The 20,091-nt window shown below is 50.7% G+C and overlaps 3 protein-coding genes and 1 non-coding gene across 4 annotated transcripts in view; 1 reads left to right on the forward strand and 3 right to left on the reverse strand.

The window, feature by feature from the left end:
* The window catches only part of ATRX (ATRX chromatin remodeler), a 72,158-nt gene extending 71,997 nt beyond the window's left edge, over positions 1–161 (reverse strand). Inside the window, exon 1 of the mRNA XM_044437905.1 lies at positions 14–161. Within this exon, the coding sequence (XP_044293840.1) occupies positions 14–33 (20 nt within the window). The 5' untranslated portion in view covers positions 34–161. The remainder of the gene's footprint in view (positions 1–13) is intronic.
* A 1,920-nt stretch (positions 162–2,081) lies between these two features.
* Positions 2,082–13,686, reverse strand: MAGT1 (magnesium transporter 1). The gene is made up of 10 exons (XM_044437857.1): positions 13,594–13,686; positions 12,047–12,216; positions 11,130–11,247; positions 10,504–10,644; positions 8,736–8,876; positions 8,137–8,226; positions 6,387–6,450; positions 6,204–6,278; positions 5,768–5,858; positions 2,082–4,434 (listed from the first exon to the last, which is right to left on the reverse strand). The coding sequence occupies exons 1-10, from the start codon at positions 13,684–13,686 to the stop codon at positions 4,419–4,421; spliced, it is 999 nt and encodes a 332-aa protein (XP_044293792.1). The 3' UTR covers positions 2,082–4,418.
* A 1,770-nt stretch (positions 13,687–15,456) lies between these two features.
* TRNAL-CAA lies at positions 15,457–15,567 on the reverse strand. The gene is made up of 2 exons: positions 15,530–15,567; positions 15,457–15,502 (listed from the first exon to the last, which is right to left on the reverse strand). It is a non-coding gene; the product is annotated as a tRNA-Leu (tRNA).
* A 269-nt stretch (positions 15,568–15,836) lies between these two features.
* Positions 15,837–19,522, forward strand: LOC123027280 (cytochrome c oxidase subunit 7B, mitochondrial). The gene is made up of 3 exons (XM_044437906.1): positions 15,837–15,942; positions 18,017–18,141; positions 19,306–19,522. Exons 1-3 carry the CDS (start codon positions 15,906–15,908, stop codon positions 19,381–19,383), a joined length of 240 nt encoding a protein of 79 aa, XP_044293841.1. The 5' UTR covers positions 15,837–15,905; the 3' UTR covers positions 19,384–19,522.
* The last annotated feature ends 569 nt before the right edge of the window (positions 19,523–20,091 follow it).

The following is a 20,091-nucleotide window of genomic DNA, read 5'->3' on the forward strand; positions in this document are numbered from 1 at the left end:
CCGCGCCGCCTACCTCGCGGGCTCCGCGGTCATGTCTCCGCCGCTGCCCCCGCGGCCGGCCGGCGGGAGCCGGCTTCAGGCGCGGGAGGGAAACAAAGCCGCTCGCGCCGCCATCCGCAGCGCCGCCGCCGCCATCTTGTCGGCGAGAGGATGAGCGAGGGGTCCGCCTCCTGCCGCCCGCTTTCGCCCGCTCCGCGCAGCCCTATTGGCTCCCGGGGGCCGGCTGCTTTTTTTCCATTGGCTCGGCCCGGCCCGGGCTGTTGCTAGGGTCGTTTGCGTCATCCCCCGTCCGAGGCCGCGTCCCATTGGGCGCTGGGGGCGCCGTCGAGGCCTGACATCACGCACACCCGCTCATGACGTCATCGCGCGGGAGCTGGGCCTGTGGCGGGGCGGGCGCGTTGCCTCGGGGCAGGAGGCCTAGGAGCCCCCCAGCGGCACACGCGTCTCCCAAATGCGGCTGGCCGCGCCGGCCTCGGTCACCCAAATGCAGCAGCATGACGACATAAGAGCGAATCTGGCGAACTGGCAGGACGCGCGACTGGAAAGCGTGGCCTGGACGTTGCAGGCAGAGTCCTGCAGCTCTGCCGTGACCTCGGCCCCCCAGATTCGCAGAGCGGCATGGACCTGCCATGCAGCCTTCCACTGGCAACGAGAGGTTGAGGCCTGCCTTCAGGTGGGGGACACTGAAGGGCTTCTTCACGGAGCGCATAGGCACCCTGTGGAAGTAGCTTCCAGGAGGGGCAGCGATGGCCACCCACCGGGTGCTTCAGAGGGAGATCTGGCAATGCATGGAGGAGCGCAAGTGTTACGATGCTGCTGCGCTCCTGGCCCGCTGTGTGAACGGACCTGGCCTGATCCTGCAGGGCTCGTGTCCTGCAAGGCTGCCCGGGAGATGGCGGTGGGAAGAGTTGCTGCTCAGAGGGGCCTCTGCGGCCCAACCCCCCTTCTCCCGCCAGGAGAGCGAGCGAAGCCCCTGTGCATTCCAGAAATTGTTTGCACAAGGCTGCCCTTGGGCCGTTGAGCGAGGGTCCGCTCTGCCTCTGGGACAGCGAGCTGCACGGCCCGCGAGAGGGGGGCATCCTTCCATTTTGCACAAGGCGACAGTACAAGTACTTCCAGGCCCTTTCTGTGCATTTGCTCAGAGGCAGTGGATCCTGCAGTGAGTTATTGCTAAGTAAGGGGCTCGGGCAGATTGAATAGGAAAATCTCCGAAGCATATCCTTTCGGCTGGTGTGGTGGGGAATCATTTATTTATTTAATATACCCACAATAGCCCAAGTTGTCTGGGCAGTTTTCAGAACTGTTAAGTTTTCAATTTGCTTTTAAAAAATAGGCACACATCTCTCTGCCTGTCATAGACTAGGAAATCAGTCTATAACTTTCTCTCTGAAATGCTAGCTTGCTATGTGCAGAGAGCTTGTTTTGTTAAATTCGGGGGTGGGGGGCAGGGGTCATTCAAAAATATATCCTAGAGATCCGTAGGAGAGGGTTAAAGATCAGAGGCTGGACCTGTTCGGGAGTTACCAGACTCCTTCATAGGCCAAGTTTGAGGATTGTATCGACGATCCAGAAGCCACATGCTCTGTGCTAGCTGCCTGCAACCTAGTCCCTTCCAGATGTGCCGGACCACCAGTTCCTTGGGAATCACAGCTGGCTTAAGTCATTGGTCATACTGCACTCGCCACATAGGCCTGGAGCAGCCAACTGGAAGGAATGCCTGAAACAGGATCCATTCCGGGATTATAATGTGGGGACCCAGGCCTCCACTGTACACGAGGTTAGATGAAATCCAAGCTCAAGATATTCAGAGCGCAGAGTCCAGCGCTGCATACCAAAGGTTGTGTTTGCACACAAGGTGTGAGCAAAGAACAGATCCCCATCCAGCACAGGGTGGTCGGTCTGTGCCTCAGGATGGCTATGCTACCTTCAGCTCCTCTTGATCAGAAGCACCTTGGAATCTGCCCAGTGAATGTAGCTTCATGCGCTCTTCCCAATTATTTGGGGCTTGGGAGAAACTATCTGGACTTTGCCCCATGAATCCAGTTTCCTACCTGTGGCCAAGTTTAAATTACAATAGCAAGTCCAGCTTCTAAAGTATTTATTGAAAACTGTTCAAAATCCACAGTAGTTATTTCAATATCCATGCTACAATAGAAAAATGCCTTTTTAAAAATATTTGTTGCATCAATACCAAAAAATAGACTAAGGATGTTAAGGCACTTGAAATGTAATTAAATATAGCAAACTTGCATAAAACTACTTAGGTGAGTACAGCAGCAGCTGTCACGCATCAATTTCCAGGAGAAACATTATTTCCTTGCCTTCCCCTTTCCTCACTCGCCAGCAGCAGCATTTCTCTTCTGCTGTAGAGCCAGATCACATCCCGTGTCCGTCTGCCTTGTAGCGTCATTAAGCCAATCAGCTCGAGTTCCTCACTAGCAGGTTCCCAAATGATTTAGCAAAGCCAAGCAAAGCCCCCACCCTCCTGGAGAGTGAGGCAAGGGGGACAACTTCAACTCCAAAGGCACAGAATTCTTGCCTGACAAATCAGAAGCTAAAAAAGGCCACCGCCTCGATAAGTTTACTCTCTCCTCTTTCCCATTCCACATATTCCTTCTGCATTTAGAGGTCTGGGTAGGACGACGTCACACAGTTGTAGGGCACTGGTTCGCCTGATGCTTGACTGGATTCCAAGAGGGAGACATTCCGTTTTGGGATGAGCTGCTCCACCCCAGCAATGACAATCCTCCCCCAGAGGCAAGTTGCCACGGATGGACAGACCTTTGAGTCTGAGTCCCCAATGCACAGGAGGGTCCTGTGAAGGGCAACCCCACCCCACCCCCTCACGCCAGCACCCAGGATAGTGGGTTTCGACTGCGAGTCACCTCCTAACAAGCTAGCAATGCAAACAGCTTTAACAGCACCCGCTGCTTGTTCCGGGGATGTGGAGGCCCGACCCGTCCGTCCAACCTCGCCACAGGCCATCGGCACAAATACACCCACCTTGTTTGGCAGGCACACGTGAAACACGAGTACCAGAGAACGGGGCAATCCATTTTTCAAAGCCACCCTATAAAGGAAGTTCCTTAATAGGGAGAAGATCACAACAGATTTTTTAAACATCAGATACTGCAAGCTGTGCAGGAAGAGGAATGGTACAGTACATGGGAAGCACTCTTTTGAGCAAGTTATCCAGTGAATGCCAACATAAAGTACCAGCATTATTCAAGGATATCCCCGTGCTGACATGACAAAAATCTAACTGAAGCCATCCTTGTACATTCGGCTAAATCAAATGCGAAAAATACAGCCTGGGGGCTCCAGTTGGCCCTGAACCCCAGCATACATGGCGAAATGCAAACAGTCCTGGGAAGGCTCTGAGCTTCCTGCTCAACATTCCCCTAGAGCATTTTGACTGTTGCGATTGTACTGGAGTGGCTGGGATTGGGGGGGGGGGGGTTGAGGTACCCCAACACTGTTGCAAGAGCAAGATCTTAGCTGTGGTTTGGGACAGAAGGTTGTGTGAGAGTGAACAAGAGGGAGAGGTCCCTATGCGGGAGAGCGGTATGCAAGGAGACACCCATGTGCGTGAGCTCCCTCTTCCATCACAGCAGACACCTGATGTGGGACAGAAAGGGCCGCGCACTCCTGGCTTAAGCAGAGGCAGCTCAGGCCCAACGCTTCTCCTTCCCAAAGCCTCCTGCTGGCTTTGTATATTAGCATCCGCCAAAAATCTGGGTGAAAGCCTCGCAACTCAATTGGGACGTTTAGAATTTGACCACCTTCCCTCCTGGGGAGGGGCAGGCTGCCCGGGTCTGAAAAAAGAGCCCCTTGCAGCGGAGCAAAGAAAACCTGCCTGAAGAATACACCCCCGCAGATGCTGGAAACATGGCCACATCGGGCTGTTTTAACAACTGAAGCCGTGGACCAAAGGGATGCGAGGACACCCCGTAAGCACCGTGTCGGGTTTGCAACATGTTCTTTCCTCTTCTCCAGGCAGCCCTCTGCACCCTCAAATGAGCTGCTCTGGAACTGCAGGGGAGCATTTAAAAGGCCCTGTGATGCCTGGTGCTGCAGAGGTACCGGCGCTTTGTGCACAACCCAGAAGTTCTAGCGGGGGCCTGTGGAGGCTTGTTGGAGGGTGGCCGGAAAATTCATGTGTAGATTAAAAAAAAAAAAAAACTGATTAGAAACACGAAACCAACATTCCAAATTCCCCGAGGCTTAAAGTAAACAGAGGGTGTAAATACGTTGCAATGCCTCCTGGGAATTTTAGGGCAAATAGTTTGCCTGGTCAAGGCACTCGACATCTTTGGCTTGGTGTGCAACAATTCCATTCCTTTCAAATAGAGGTAGCATGATCCACGTACTGAATGCCTATGTGCCACTCCCTGTGAACAGCAGAGCTGGGATCTTCTTTAACTCATCAGGAAGCTAAAAATACAAAACAAAAACCAAGGTTTTTCACGCTGTCGCCGAACCCAAACAGCCCCTTATCTTCCCTTGATCCTAAGGACCCCGAGTGGGCATTCCCTGCAGGAAACGCTTCCTGGGAGGCTGCTGCTTCAGAAAGTCAGAAAAGCGGAGCCGCATCAGGCCAAAGACCCAACGCATCCAGCATTCTCCTGGCCCCACTGCTGACCAGCCGCCCCCAGGAAACGCCAAGCGCGGCAAGAGCATGGCAGCGTGCTGCCCAGCAACCGACTGGGTCACCCCTCTTAGCCATGTTGCAACTTTTGCAAATTTCAGCTGCCTTTCCGGGATCAACGTATAAATGAAGTGTACGGCATTGCTTACTGGGGACAACCCCTTCATTGGAGAGAGATCAAGGATGTACATGGAATGTAGTGCGAGAAAGCCATTTTACATTAGTTGCAAGACTGATTAGTTGGAAGTTATTAATAGTTCCAGGAGGAGGCCATGACTCAAGGAGGCCTAAGACTGGGTCTCGCATCTGCTCCCCCTTCCGCCCCTTCACACTCCGCTTGAGAAACTTCGCTAGGTAGCCTTGAAACGTCAAAGTCCTCGCCTCCCCTGTTGGTTCTCTGCCTCTTCTTCAGAATCACACAAATCTGTCTGAAAAGTCTACGGCGGGCAAGAGATGGGCCGCTCTAAAGTGGGCAGGCTTGACAAAGGAGCTTCTTTTTATACTGTGTGTGTGGTAGGGGAAGAAATTAATGACGAAATACGGTGTACCAACACAGCCTTCTTTCCTAGACAAGCGCCACCTTTCCGCTTTTTAATTTGGGGTTCAAGGGCCAGCTGGAAAGGAGGACCCTCAGAAAGAGGAACTCTCCAGACTTGAGGTGCCTGCTCTGATTACTCTGTGCTGGGACCTCCCCAGGGAACCAAGGCCTTCAGTCTGAGTCTTCAAAGCTCTCGAGCAGGGAAAACACTCTGCTTCCCTGGGGCAGAGCAAGGCAGGTGCAGCGGTGCTGGATTTTAAACCCACGGTTGAGCCCCCTCCTCTCAGATTTCCAGACCGCAAGACATTTATCCCCCAGTTCGAGCAGTTCTCTAGAACTCCAGCAGTTCTCAGGCGGGAAAGCGCTGCCGCTGCTCTTCCCGAGCAACTGGCTATTTATTCCTGGCCTCTAGGTAAGACAAAGCAAGGCAATTCAGGGCTGGTGTTTTTCTTTGTTAAGCATTTGGAGCAACCCAAACACCAGGGAAGATTATTTTGGTACAGAGGCCAAGCAAGCCCAAACTGCAGAGCGGTACAAAGGCCTATTTTCCAGAGCAGTGCAACCTAAGAAGCAGCACGTACCTGTATGGATAGCCATGGTATTTCGATCTAAATATTGAGAGCAGCCAGCTGAAGAACAGAACCACTAGACCGATTCCTGCCACACACATGACTGTGGACAAACAAGCACAGAACAAGGTCAGCCTGCTAATCCAGCCTGAAAGCAAACACGGACGGGGGGAATGCCTGCCGACGGTCTCAGGCTCGTTCGACTGACGCTGACGAGAAGAGCAGTCGCAAGCACCCGAGGCTGTAGTGGGGCATTCTTCACTGAGGGGAATAAACAAACAGCCCAGCAGACTGCACATTTAGTCTTCAATGGCAACACTGTTCTCGGGGGAAATGCCTCCCTGCGTATCAAAATGTTTTCACACCCCATCCTACGCTTTGGACCACAGCAGAAAATGTTCCAGGTGCAGTCAAACACAGAAGCGCTGGTATCAGCACAGAGACTTACTCTTCCTCTTCCCCACATCCAGGTCGGCAGTGGCTGCTTCATGTAGGAGGACGATGCCAAGGGTCACGCCCGCATCTGAGAGAGTGATTTAAGGCGAAGCAACTTGCACGGGCTGGTAAGGGTTTGGACGCACACATGGCCAAGGCGTGCCTTGGGGTGAACCACTGTCTCAGAGAAGGATACTAAACAGCAGCACGATGTGTGTTTCCGCCACGAACTGGGCCTGACTGCTTCCGTGGATGTAGCTCTGCAAGACAAACACTGGGTCAGTCGCAGCATTTCTGATTCACTCGGCAGGATAAGCCGCCCGAAAGGAAATCTGCACCCGCTCACGCATCCAAAAGTTCAACGTGGGGGCGAGGGCAAGAAAGCGCCGTGCCCTGCACCACTCCAATCAGGCGTTCTTCCAGCGCCCGGCCTGTGCTCTGGTCCGCCCTGCCAAGAGAAGCCAAGCCGGCCTTTTCTTTTGTATCCTCTGCAGGCAAAAACACTTTTATTCAGGCAAACCTTGGCTGCAGGGGCTCACCTGCTGCTGAAGCGTTTTCTAACAGGCAGGGCGCTATCTATTTCTTGTTGTTGCTGTTGTGCTTTAAGTCTGTTTCCGTGGAGATGTCATTTTTAACCTGTGCTTTAATACTGTTATCTTCCCTGAGCCCTAACAGCAAATAAACATTCCTGAGCACTGGCTATGGCGACTGGGGCGAGGAGCAGCTGGCGCTCAGCATCTTCTGGAGATGGTCGGGGACCGCAGACTTGCTCTCAGGCGGTTTTCAAAAGCCAGCTGATGTTTAAAAGCCCTTTCCAGCCAGCTGATGCTCAATGCACAGGCCCATCTCCTAGCTACGGATGGCTTACCGGGTGCACCGTGACAGCATGGAGGATCTGCCCCCCCCCCCGTTGCTTCCCACGCTTCCTTCAAGAACCATGGGGAGGGTGAGAAAGGCAGGGTATAACCTAAACGAGTCCTTGCTTCTGGAGTACCATCTACCCAAGCTCACAATGTTCCCTGCCCACCCTTGCTACCAAGAATCCCGTGCAGCGGACAATACACTGAAATCCAATCCCCACCACTTCCCAGGGACACCACAGCCTGGCTGCCGATGGTTAGCTGGTTTGGCAAATTCAAGACAGATCAAAGAAAAAAAAAGTATTATCCTATTTGTTGTATATTTGTTGTTGCGTTTTACCGCAAGGATTACTAAGCAGTGATAAATACACACCACTACCACAGAAAGCAGTAGTGAGAACCACAGTTCCTGGAAGTACCTCTCTGTACTGCACTGAACATTGTGCGGTGAAAGGAAATGAGGAGTGAAAGGAAATGAGGTGCAAGCACAGATGTATTTTTAAAAGTGAAAATATCAGATTTAGCATCGTTTAGGGACTACCAGTCTATGGGAACTTGAAACTAGGAGAGTCGCTTAAAACAACCCCACACTTTTCATTTCTACCACAGCCTACAGAATCTTAGTTTCACATTTAGTGGGGGAGAAAAACAGGGGACACGACAGGAAACTGAAGGGTTAGTCCCAGCTAGACACCTCCTATTGAAAACAAAAACAGATTTTGGAAGTAAGTGTATAAACGTCAATAAGCGTTTATTTCAGTTAGATTGACCACTCATTTTGTGATCAGTTAAAAGAGATATCCTAAATTAATCAGGAAGCAGCCTTTTTTAAGTTTACATATTAATATTGCCAAATTAATGAACAGTTATCCTCTTCTGAGAGGCCCCACTCTTCACGCTTACTCAGAATGGGAGTGCAGATATGTGACTATATGTTTTAGTATTTGATTTAAAAACCTCAATAGCTGGCACACGTTTGAAAGGGCTTCCTATCAGGTTTTTTCCTTAGCTCCTAGGAAAGCCAGAAGTAAAATCTAACAGTGAAATCTTGATTGTTTCCTTTTAAAACAAACAAAGCACACTCACCACTTGGCCAGTATGAGGATTCTTGTGAGCATACGGAGGCCCCCTGATGTGATTCCACATTTGTCCCGATGTCATTGCTAGTACAAAGCACTGGAAACCAACAGAGCGTGAGTCAGTAGTCACATGCGCGTGGGTGTGTCACCGGACCCTAGCCGGGACCCCCTCCCTCAATCTTCACTGACCCCAAACAAGGCCAGTCATAAAACAGTTCCTTCACTTTTCTGGAGCTTCCTCTTTCTGAGGTACCTCAATTTAATTCAGACCCATGTGCAGGAAATGAGTGTGACACAGCCCCTTGGCACAAACAGGAGCACCTCGTCCTGTGGCTTCCAATGGCAAACCAAGGAAAGCCCAATTTCTGCGTGAAACGGAATAAAAAAGCATTTCGCAAAGGCACGTTTTCTGCAGGAAAAAAGCTCCTGGTGGGCATCATCATATTGTCAAAGAGAAGGATTACCAGGGCAACCGGATCAGGGAGGAACATGGGTGCGTGCAGGTAACAGCTTGAATGACTGGGAAGCAGGGGAAGGGAACCTGTGAAGGGACAAGGGCGAGGAGGAGGAGGCCGAGTTGAGCGTCTGAAAATGGGACTTGCTCACCAGAGCGGCAAAAGCCCAGCCGGTTTTGTTGTAAAGAAAGTCCAGGTTGCTTCTTCTTAAGTACACAAGGCCACCAATGACAGCCAGCAGCAGCCCCAACATCAATGGCCCAGCGTAGCTCGGAGGCCTAATCACTCGGATCTAGGACAGACCATTAGCAAGTTAAATGAGTTTTCCCGAAATGGCTTGTGCCTCCAAATCCTGTTCACAAACAGGTTTGTAAAGCATGCGGCTCTCAAATACAACTAGTGCCGACTGGAGCTTTGGGTGCCCCTGGGGGAAGGCACCTTTGGAGGCGGGGATGCCCCACACTGCTGCTGCCCCTCTTTTGTGCAAAGGAAGCACAGTGGTTCCGCAGAGCTGATGAGTCACAGCCGTGGGACCCCCGCAACGCCTGGAATGGCCTACTTTGGGAGCTGATCAGGAATGCCATGCATGCTTTTAAGTAAGGGGTATAGCAGCATCCATTCTGAAAGCAGGAGAGAATAAAATAAATTCCAGTTTGGAACACAATGGCCGCTATTGTAACAGCTACCGTTTATTCATCTGCTCTCAGCACAAAAAGTATCTAATGGCCTCAAGCTTTATGTGCAGCCGGTTACATTTCTGGGGAATGAACAAAGCTGCTTCAGTCTGAAAGGGAATCTGAACTGTCTGGTAAGAAAAAAGGCTGATGAACTGTGATACCTTTGAACAGTTTGCAAAAATGCCATGTAAAAAGAATGTGCTACATTGTACATGTGCATGAAAAAAAATTGTACCAGCTTGGACCCCAGCAGTGGATTGAGCATTTTAAAACTGAGGCATCACTGCTAAAACAGTTCTGCTCCACACAGCAGCAAATTCTACTTTGAAGGCACACGGAGCAGGATTTTATCTACAGACCTCTAACAAAGCAGCTGGCACAACTGACAGCTAAGCCCTGCTAAACATGCCTGACTGTTAAGATCAAGTTGCAAGATGAGTGCAAGGCCCAACATGAAAAGTTAATCTTTGCATCGTTCCACAAACTGCTGGAAATAACTGGAAAGGTGCTCTATCGGCTCATGTACCAAGAAACTTTAAAGATGTTGTGATTATAGTGTTGTCTCATCCCTCTGACAACTGGGCACGTCAGAAACTGAACACATTCTAAACTGCCTGTTTAAATTTAACAACCCAACCTACTTGCTCTTTTTCCCACATCCACTGCAAAAAAATGTTTTAAGTGGGGTCAAACATTAAGACTAAATGCACTGTTATGGTATACACAAGAAGCATTATGCTAGAAACAACAGCAAAATACATTTTCTATAGATGCATTTGAAATGTGGTGTTGGGAGAGAGCTTTGCAAATACTCCGGATGGACGAAAAGATGAACAACTGCATTCTACATCAAATCAAGCCAGGCCTTAAGGAAACGGGGGGTGTCACATTTCAGGCAAATCATCGGAAGGCAAAACTCACTGGAGAAGACAATAATGCTAGAACTATGAGAGGGATTGATTCCACACAGGAAGCCACGGCCTTGAGTTTACGAGAGCTGAGCAGGGCTGTTAAGGACAGGCTGTTCTGGAGAGCACTCATTCAAGACCAGCCCTAAGTCGCAGACAACTTGATGGCAGAGAACAACAGTAACAGCAACGGAGGTGGGACTGATTCAGGCTAAGTGAGGTGGCCGTGCTCTCAGTTCTGGAGAAACGTTGTGAAGGGACTTCCTTTCTGAGGAAGCGCAACATGAGAAGAACGAGAAGCGCAACACTGCAGAGCAGTCAAACTCTTACTTACATTGACGTCGGTCCTGTCAGCTACCCAGCGGGCAAGCTGTTCAGCGGCAAAACCTCGTACTTGTAGTTCATAAGTGTCCCCTCTTTTGGGTTTCCCTTTCGGTGGGAAATTGATGAAAGTTGGAGCAGAATTCATGTTGAGCTGTGGTTTTTATGAAACACACACAAAACTTTGTGACATTCAGCTCTTATCTGAGCCACCAGTGTATAAATCGATGCTTTACAATGGGTCTCAGATTCCGAAATGATTTGGAACCGTTCGGTAGCATTCAACTTAGACCCTTCTAACAAAATACTGAGGTCTACGTTGCAAATCACATTGTCTCCCATAAGCAGTACTTCTGCTATTGGGCTTCTCTCTCTTTCTGTGTTATTTAGATAGTACTTGCTCTGTATAGTCTAAACAAGCAATTTGCAGCTATCAGTCCTTTTGCAACCAGTCCTTATCAGTCACAAGCGAATCCTAAATATACTTTTGGGAAGCAATATATGTTGGTACTTACTTCTGGCATCACATACTTAGGATTGCTTTGTGCATTTGCGGCATTAATCATTATTTTTAATGCACAGTGCACTGCTTTTGCTAATCCTTATTCCAGTATGTGTAACTTCCCAGGGAAAACTTACCATTTGAAATACATCAGACCCTTCATCAAAATCCACCATGGCAAAAAAGATCCTGTTGGTGAATGCATTCGAGTATCGCCAGGAGTTTGCCAGGATCTGGTATTCCTCGTCAGCTTGCCTGCATAAATGAAGAAGACACTATTCAAAATTTGAGCCGATTTAAAAGCCTTCAGCCTAGCATTGCTGTGGAAAAAGTAAGCCCACATTTCTGCATTGATGCCAAGACTATAAAGGACAGGAGCACTTGTGTTCACACCACAGCAATCTTTGCTGCAGCAGCAGCAGCACATCTTAACTGACACAGTAGAAAAATACGGTTTTTGTCAGACACAGATGACACACACATGCCTGCAGTCCTCACAAAGTTACAATCTGGCTTTCTCTAGAGAAAGCTCTGCATCTAACATGATCAACAAAACAATGTCCTGCAGGCCTCACTGATGGAGAAACAACACAGGTTGCTTTTCACTTTCTTGGGTTAGCTCCCTCATGTCACTGCTGCATCTAAGATGCCTGCATATTTGAGAGCAAATGGCATTTAAAGTGTGGCCAGGCTGAACTGTAAGCATGGGATGACAAACACTAAAACAATTAAACATGGATTAAACAGGCTCTCTGTAAAGCACCCGAATAAAGTTTAGAGGCCACAAGCCCTAAGTGAAAGACATAATATACAGAAGCCCAGCCTTTACATTTGACCATATTAAGAGCTATATTAACCAAAAAGCATGCTATGCGTTGCCACTTAATTTACTGTTGATCTTTTATATATAGCATGGTTCTTTCCCCCTCAATAAACCAAATCAGATTTAAGGATTGGGGGGGGGGGTTTGGTTAAAGCAGAAATATGCCAGCATTAACAAGCATGCAATCTCCCACCCCCAACTCTGAATTTCTGTACAAATTAAATCCCATACTTGCACACAACACATTGTCTGTGAGGCTGAAGAGCAGTAAACATAACCACCACGGAGTAATTTCTTGGAGGTGCCTTTACAAGACGACGGAATTTGTCACCATTCAGTCGAATGACTGATCTTTTGCTAGCCCATTCCATCAACTGGCTCACTTTTTCTGAAAGCACCATCTAAAAGACAAGAGCAGAAAGCAGCTTTACTGAGCATTAAATAATGAATGATCACAATTTAACTCTGAGCAATCACTGATTATGTTTAAATCAGGCCATGTTATAATATAATAATAATAATAATGATGGTGGGAACCAAAGCCAAACCAAGGTGGAGCTAGCATTGGCATTTCATTTTCTCTCTCCTTTTGTCAACAGATCCCTCCTTCTCCCTGCAAAACCAACACAAAATTTGGCCAAGGATGGCTGTTTGCCTATCCTTCTCAATTCTCCCTGCAAGCAACCCCCTTATTCTGAGGCTTAGAGAGTGGCAACAAGAGTTCGTTTTTTTTAATGGTCCCTCTCTACTTAACCCAAGGAAAGCATGCCAGGCACCAACCCCATTCTCTTTGCAGTGTCAGACTAAGATTTTCCTACTCTCTCATGTTTTTCTTTCAAAAAATCAATCGTTTGAAATATCTGAAATATTCCAGTATTGTCATTGTTTTGACACTGTCATTATTATTCGATCATTTTGAGATATTTATTGGATAACTACTCAATGTAATAAATCGATATTGTTCCATGCTTGAAAGAAGCCTAACTGTGCATGAATATGCATCTGCCCTGATTCCCAGCTTCTCTGCAACACTGGGACAACGTGCCTGGCTACTGTGGAGGCAGCTTGCAGATTTCAGCTGGAAGGCTTGACACCACGCCCCAGGCTGTGACAAAACAACTTATTTCCTGCCTGCAGAAGCACCAAGATAGCATCACAGGTACTGCATCACTGTCTCTGCTGCACTTGCCACGTCATGGCGCTCAGCACCGACGGGAAGCCAGCCAGCCAGGTGCTGCTCCCCAGCCCAGACGCAACACCACCGCCTGCCACTTTCGCTCTGAGTCAGAGGTCGTGCGCTGCGGAGGGCACAGGGGCTGGGCAGCGCAAGGAGCCCGCTGGCCACCCTGCCTGCTCCCGGGTCTTTAACTGTGCACGACTTTGGCAAAGAATACTTTTCCTGCAAGGAGAAAACTCTCCTGCTGGATTTGTGTACACCAGGCTCCAAAGGCCCCCCAGCCCATGGTGCCACTTCCTCCGGCACGCTCACCGGTGCCTTCACTCAGGGCACGCAGCCGACTGCCCTTTTATTTTCACAACGCCCCTGCAAGGTAGGCTGCCCTGGGAAGAGCAGGCGGGGGAAGCACGGCGCGCCGGGCTCCCCAGGCGCGCAGCGGGGGCCGATGCGGCGGCGCTGGGACCCCCGCGCGAGCGCCGCGCCGGGCGGCCCACCTCCGCCCGCCGCGGCAGGGCGGGCGGCGGGAGAGCCGCGTGGTCGGTGGACGCGCCCAGGGGCCCTTCCCGCGCGGGGACCGGGGCGCCGAGAGGCCGCGGCTCACCTCTTTCCTCTTCTGCCCGCCGACGCCGGGGCCGCCCCAGCCGAGCAGCGCGGCCAGCGAGCCCAGCGCCAGCAGCCTCAGCGCCGCCGCCATGACTGCGCGCGCGCACCCACCCGCCCGCCCGCCGGGCCGCACCGGCCGCCGGCGCTCATTGGCTGGGCGGTGGCGTGGCTCGCTCTGGATTGGGCGCGCGCTCCTTCCGCTGCCCCGCTAGTGGTCCCTTTCACTTCCTGTTTCGCCGGATCCCCGCGCGGAGCCGCACTTCTACTTTTCGGACCCGCCGAGGGGCGGGGAGGGGGCGGGGTGTGGGCGGGGCGAGCTGGGTCCCGCTGGCCAATCCGAACAGCGCGAGCTGTGGCGCGGGGATTGGCGCTGGGGCTGAGCGGGCGCGCTTTGCTTTGGACGCGCCGCGGGGCGATGCCGCTTCGCCCGCAGCCGCGAGGGGGCGGCCTTGTCCCATGCGCAGCATTGGGGCCCTCGCGGGAAGTCCGTTTAATTTCTGTGGGGCTTATTAGTGCCTATGTCTGGAGACTGGAGTCCCAGTGAAGTGGCCGGAAGTTCCTCCCGTAATGAACATTTTGGTTTTTAAGGTGCTGCCAGACTCTTCACGCTTTAGTAGAGTTAGATCTTTTGAGGGTGACTTAAAACGATTAAGATCCATCCGAAAACACTCCCCTGTTAGTTTTGATATTTAAGCTCGCCTGCTAAAATTACTGCTTTACCATCCCTTTTCATCTCCTGTCTCTTTTGCCTGTTGCACGTTTCAGACTGATTCCCCTGCCTGGCAATTTGACATCAGCACAGATGAAAAAATCCAAGAAAAGATGCTCAGGTCTATCCCATCATAGTGAAGACTTGGAAGACTGGCAAGTGGAAGCCATCCTAATAACTGGGGAGGCATTGTTCACTAAGGTTGGGGGTCGGTTGAAAAATCTGTCCCCACAACAGAAGATTAAGGGTGCAATCTAAATGCACGTTTACAAAGCAAAAGACCTAAAATTCCCAGCATTCCCCAGACAGGCTTCCTATCTGTCTGAATGTATTTTTGGATTGCACCCTAAAAAGGTGGGAGTTTGTGAATCAAGGCTTGGTGTTTGCTCCCTTGTTTAAAAATAAATCCACAACTAAGATGATTTTTCCATGGTGATGATCCTTCCAAGTTTATTTTTTATATTATTTTTTTCATAAATCAGAAGAGCCTGGACTGCCAGGTAAAAAAAGCAAACATTTTAAAGAGGAAAACAGAACGTGGGAAACCAAGAGGAAATCAACAGAGGTAAACAGGGAAGAACTAGAATTAATGGCTGATGAATATGCTAAATATCACAGCAAAATTTTGATGTGTGGTACGCAAAATGAAGACTCCTTATTTTATTCTGCATTTTGAATTCACACCTAAAACCTGAGCAACCAAAGAGGGAAAAATAAAATGTTGCAGTATTCTTATATGACACTTAAGTGATAGGTCTCGCGGTGAATGCATATATAGTACACCTCAAATATGAAATATGTAACAAGACATGCTGCCGTTAGTATTGGTAATAATGCATATCCTTCAAAAGAGGCACCCCACTTCATTCATCATTTGTCGATTGTGCCTACCCCCCTGCACAAATCGGGGGCTTCATCAAGCCCTCTCGCCATGGCGTTCCTGCAAGCGGTCGCTTATCCCGCCTTTGCTGCCATAGTAGCCTTTCAGCCTGAAAACGGTCGCCGAGAATCTACGCTGCCGCGGGGAGCCGCAGGTACGCAGACGCGCAGGGGGACGCGGGCAGCGCAGCGCCCTCCGCGGGGGCTCCGGGGCGCCGCCGAGCGATGCCGGGATCCGCTTCCCCGCCGGCGCGCGGCCCGCGCAAAAGGATGTGTCAGAAGTGGGATTCGAACCCACGCCTCCACGCGGAGACCAGAAGCCCCGGCGGCGGGAAGGCGCGCGCGCCTTGAGTCTGGCGCCTTAGACCACTCGGCCATCCTGACACGCCGGCGAACAGCGGCGCAGCGCGCCTTTTCCCCCCCGCGCCTCCCCGCCCGCCCGCCCGCCGCGCGGCCGCCGCGGGCCCCGGCCACCCGCCGCTCTGCCCGTCCGCGGAAAGGCCGGCGCCCCTCGGCTTGGCTTGGCTTGACTTGGCCAGGCTGGCCTCGCCCGCCTCGCCTCGCCCGCGCGGCAGCGCCCCCTCCGCCCGTCGGGCGAACTACGTTTCCCAGCACGCCTTTCCCGGCGGCGCACGCGCCGGGCCCGCCTCCTGCTGCCGGCGGCCATTTTGTTTTCCGCCGCCGGTCAAGGGTACCCGGGAGAGTGGTGGAACGTGTGGACGATGTTCCCCTTAGCGAGGCGGGCTCTGGGCCTCGCGGGTGAGTCCGCCGGCGCTGGCGGAGCCTTCGGGGCCCCGAGGGGGGGTCCGCCATGGGGAGTGCCCGCACCGCGTGCGCCTCGGCCGGGAGCCGGGCGAGGGTCTCGCTGGACGAGCGGCTGCGCGGACCGCGGCCCTTCGGAAGACGGACTCCCGCTCCCATAGGCCCCAGCCTGCGTGGGCCGTGGCCCGGCGCCGGGGGGCGCTGTCGTGGGAAGGGCCGCGGCCGAGTCTCCCCGCGCGGCCCCTCCTGCGCTGCGTTTCGGGGGCCAGATGGGCGGCCGCGGCTTCGCTGTCTCTGGTTTCGTGGCCGACTCGGTGGTGCCCTCTTGGGCATGGCCAGTCCGCCCGCCGGGGCTGCCCGAGTGCCCTGCGATGGCCTGGGCCGTGGCCTGGCTCTCATGTAGCTCAGGCCTTTCCAGCGTAGCCTGGCCCATCCCAGCAGAAACCTTGCCCTGTCAGTTATATATGGAAAATACATTCATTTCTTGTTTGCTTCTCTTTGTGTTCTCAAGGGGAAAGTACCTTATAATCAGTGCAAGAGGTTTGGTTTCATATAAGTGAGGCAGCACAATTAACATGCCTTGCTACCCTCACTACGCTCTTTCAAGATGTGCATGTGGAGGAAAGTGCCCCGACATTAAATGCATGTGGTGTGTTTTGTGCAGGTGGGCATGTCAGCAGAACAGGTCAGATGGCATCACTTGGTTTTTAAGCTTCCCCTGGACAGGAAATTTAGTTGAGGGGAGGGTGACCTTCTCCTTTGGGGGGAGCGGCAGCAGGAATGGTGGCACCTGATGGCCACTTCTTGCCCTTGCTGCTATAAAGAGACAGGAATATGCTGTGCCATTTGCGGGATGAGAAACTGAGGATCACTTGGATGCCACATGCGAAAGACGACCCACTGAAAGTCTGGGCCACTCTTCCAAGTGAATGGCCAGCAGTTATGTTATGCTGTGGTCGTCTTGGTGATGTGCTGGTTAGACTGCAGAGCGTGGATGTGAAGGACTTCCAGATCCTGTGTCACTCTCCAGTAGAGCAAAGCCATACTCAGCTGCCATATGCTGAGCAGACCACTGGTCCTTGCAGCTTAGTATGGTCTGCGCCAGGAGTAGGCAACCTGGGGCCCTCTGTAAATTTTGGCTACAGCTTGCAGAATCTGTGACCGTTGGCCAAGGTGGCTGGGACTGATGAGAAGCCAGTCTAAAGTGTCTGGAGAGCACCAGCTTACTCACCCGTGGTCTAAACTGACCGGCAGTGCCCTTCCTGGAGTTTGGGCAGAAGTAGTTCCCAGCCTGACCTGGAGATGGCACAGACTGAACCTGGGATTTCCTTCCCGCTGAACAGAGCAGATGTTTTGCCCCTGAACTGTGGCTCTTCCGTGGGAATAGTTGCTCAGTCTCAGTTTTGTTCTTATATCATTGACTGTGCCTGAGACTGGCACATGCAAAGCAAATATATTTTGGTGTATGGGCATTTGACAGCAAGCATTTAAGTGTTGGCAGTCTTTGTAGGAAATCTGTTTGCCTGATCTAGGCTACATTTTACTGCTTCAGTAAATATGACGAATCATCACGGAAGAGAAATAGCAAGTGGTACCTTTCCACACATGGCATAGCCAGCAGAGGATAAACTTCCATATAACTAAGTCAAATGTTTGTGCCCGAATCACCATGAGAATGGGAGGCTGTGTGTAACTTAACCCCCCCCCCCCCCGCCGCCCCAAGGTCCTCTGCATTTTGAGATCATTTGGCCTGCTCCTCCACTACTGTGTACTGAGATTTTTAGTGTTCCAGTTGGAGAAAGTGTGACAGGGATGGCAGACTGCATTTGGGATTGCAGTGCTGTTTAGATGGAGAGTCCGCAGATGAGTGGATCTGTGTGTCACTTTTGCAGTCCTGGTGTTCTGTGCTTTGTTTGCCGCCTCAGCAGCATTTCCAAAACTACATTCTCAGGGTTTGAAAACTCCTGTGTTTTCCCTCAGATGTTGTCTTCATTGTAATGAAATTGTTACAATTCTTACTAAGTTTATGTGCATGCTGACAACAAATTTTTAACCTAAAGTTGTGTTTTAGCCCGTAGCATTCAACATACCGTGAAGAGACAAGCTGGCCATAAACATGAACCTGATTTTCATGACAAGTATGGCAATATGATTCTACTTAGTGGAGCTACATTTTGTGTTGCCGTCTGGACCTATGTAAGTATTTCAGTGTTATACTTGTAAGTTGGAATTAACAATTCCCTGTTCTGTCTTTAAAAATGGAAAGCTGCCAGCATTGCTTACAACACATCCAAGACTGAAGTATTGCACTCTTGGCCTTAAAGACACTTAGATCTTAAAGCATTTTGCAGGGCAGAATTACTTCTAAAGATCAATATTCAGAAATATTGTATATGTTATTTTTATTAAAATATGTAGGACACTTTTCTGTCAAATTCTTCAAGTAGTACTCAATACATTAAAACTACTGATAATATAATAGGATATTAACAATTCTGAGCAGTGCAAGAATTCTATTTAGCCTCACTAAATAGAATCTGCAACCTATCAAAACTATACCATAATTTGTAGACTATGGCTGTCTTTATGTACTCTATGTTTATTTCTGAGCTGTTTGTTTCCTTTTGTATATTCTTTTAGCTTTTGTAAGCCACCCCAAGAACTTCTGTAATTGGGCAAAGTAAAAATGCAGAAATAACAAATCGTGGGAGTATTCTAAGTATCATAAAGGATAAACTCACGAAAGGCTGATAAAGAGGGTGCCCGATGAGCCATGGTAGCAGAAACTTCCAAAGACAAGTGTGGTGGCCAAGGTGGGGTGCCACATGTGGCTGCCAATTACACTTCTAAATAATAAACAGTACAGACTGATGGCCCAGGTTTAAGGATTTAGATCAATGAAATGAAGAAATAATAAGACTTCGGAACTAACAATGAGTTCTAGCTTTGACATACTTGAAATTGTTATTTATTTGACGTGCATGCCACGCAATGGCCAGTCAGTTGTCATATCTGAATTAAAGATTGCACACATGCAGTAAATTTTCCTCTTATATGTGAAGCTGGCTGGGTAGAGTTGAAGCCATGAAGCATAATTTCTGACTCCAGAGACATACTCCCTGACCTCTAAGGAAAACGGCCTATTCCTGCTTAACAGTATAAAAATATGCTTATAAAATATACTTCTGCAAGAACACTGCTTGCATTCTTTTCTAAAAAAAATAATGCCGCAAATGAAGCCTGGTATTTGGTTTGTCTTTTGAAATCTGTTGGCTCTGTCAAAGAATTTGGTGGCTGTGCCTGTTGGTAATTCTGGTGCTAATGTGTTTGACTGCCGTTGTCCTGCCATGTGTTTTGCAGGTTGCAACACAAATCGGGATTGACTGGAATTTGTCTCCTGTTGGTCGAATCACTCCAAAAGAATGGAGGCAAGACTAGAGAGTCTTGTAAACCCTCCTCTGAAAAGTTGGGAGTAACTCTTACTGATTTGAGCTTTTGCTGGATTGTATTTGTGCTGGCCGAATAATGGCACTGTGCTCTGTCTTATCTGTGATGCAATAAATATATTTAAAATCAACGAGTGCTGAGTTACATTTCTTCCTTATAACTTTCCATTAAACGTGTACTCTGGTAGCATATATGATTAATTGAATTGACCCTTGTGTTTTTTAAAAAGCGATCCTCATAAAAAGGAGGGTAGAAGCCATGGTGCCCAGGAAGGGGTTGTGGCTGTGGGGGAGAGGAAAGGGCAGGGCCTGCTGCGGAGCTGGCTCCCTGGATAGCCGTGGCGGAGGGCTGCCCTGGTGAAGCCAACCTGCCCAGCGCAGTCTGTTTGCAGCACGTTCTGCAAGCAGGCGGACCACCCGGCTTGGGGGGTTTGGCGCTCGCCTCACGGGCGCCCCACGGCCGTCACCCTCCCGCCAGAGCGGTGCGCACTTGCTGTGCGCAGACCGCCTTTCAGGTGAACGGACGACTTTCCGTCAAACCGATCGCAGCGCAGTTGTGCGCGGGGGAGCAGTTCGGGAGCGGTGCCGCGGCAGCCGCCCTGCAGCAGGCCGGCTTTCCCCGCACGGCCCTCGGTGCGCCTGGGACGGAGGCAGCGCGAGCCGGGCAGGGGCGCCTCCCCGCCGCCGGGCGCCCCTCTGC

Source organism: Varanus komodoensis, unplaced genomic scaffold (assembly GCF_004798865.1).
Source record: "Varanus komodoensis strain SLA01 unplaced genomic scaffold, ASM479886v1 scaffold31, whole genome shotgun sequence".
Lineage (NCBI taxonomy): Eukaryota > Metazoa > Chordata > Lepidosauria > Squamata > Varanidae > Varanus > Varanus komodoensis.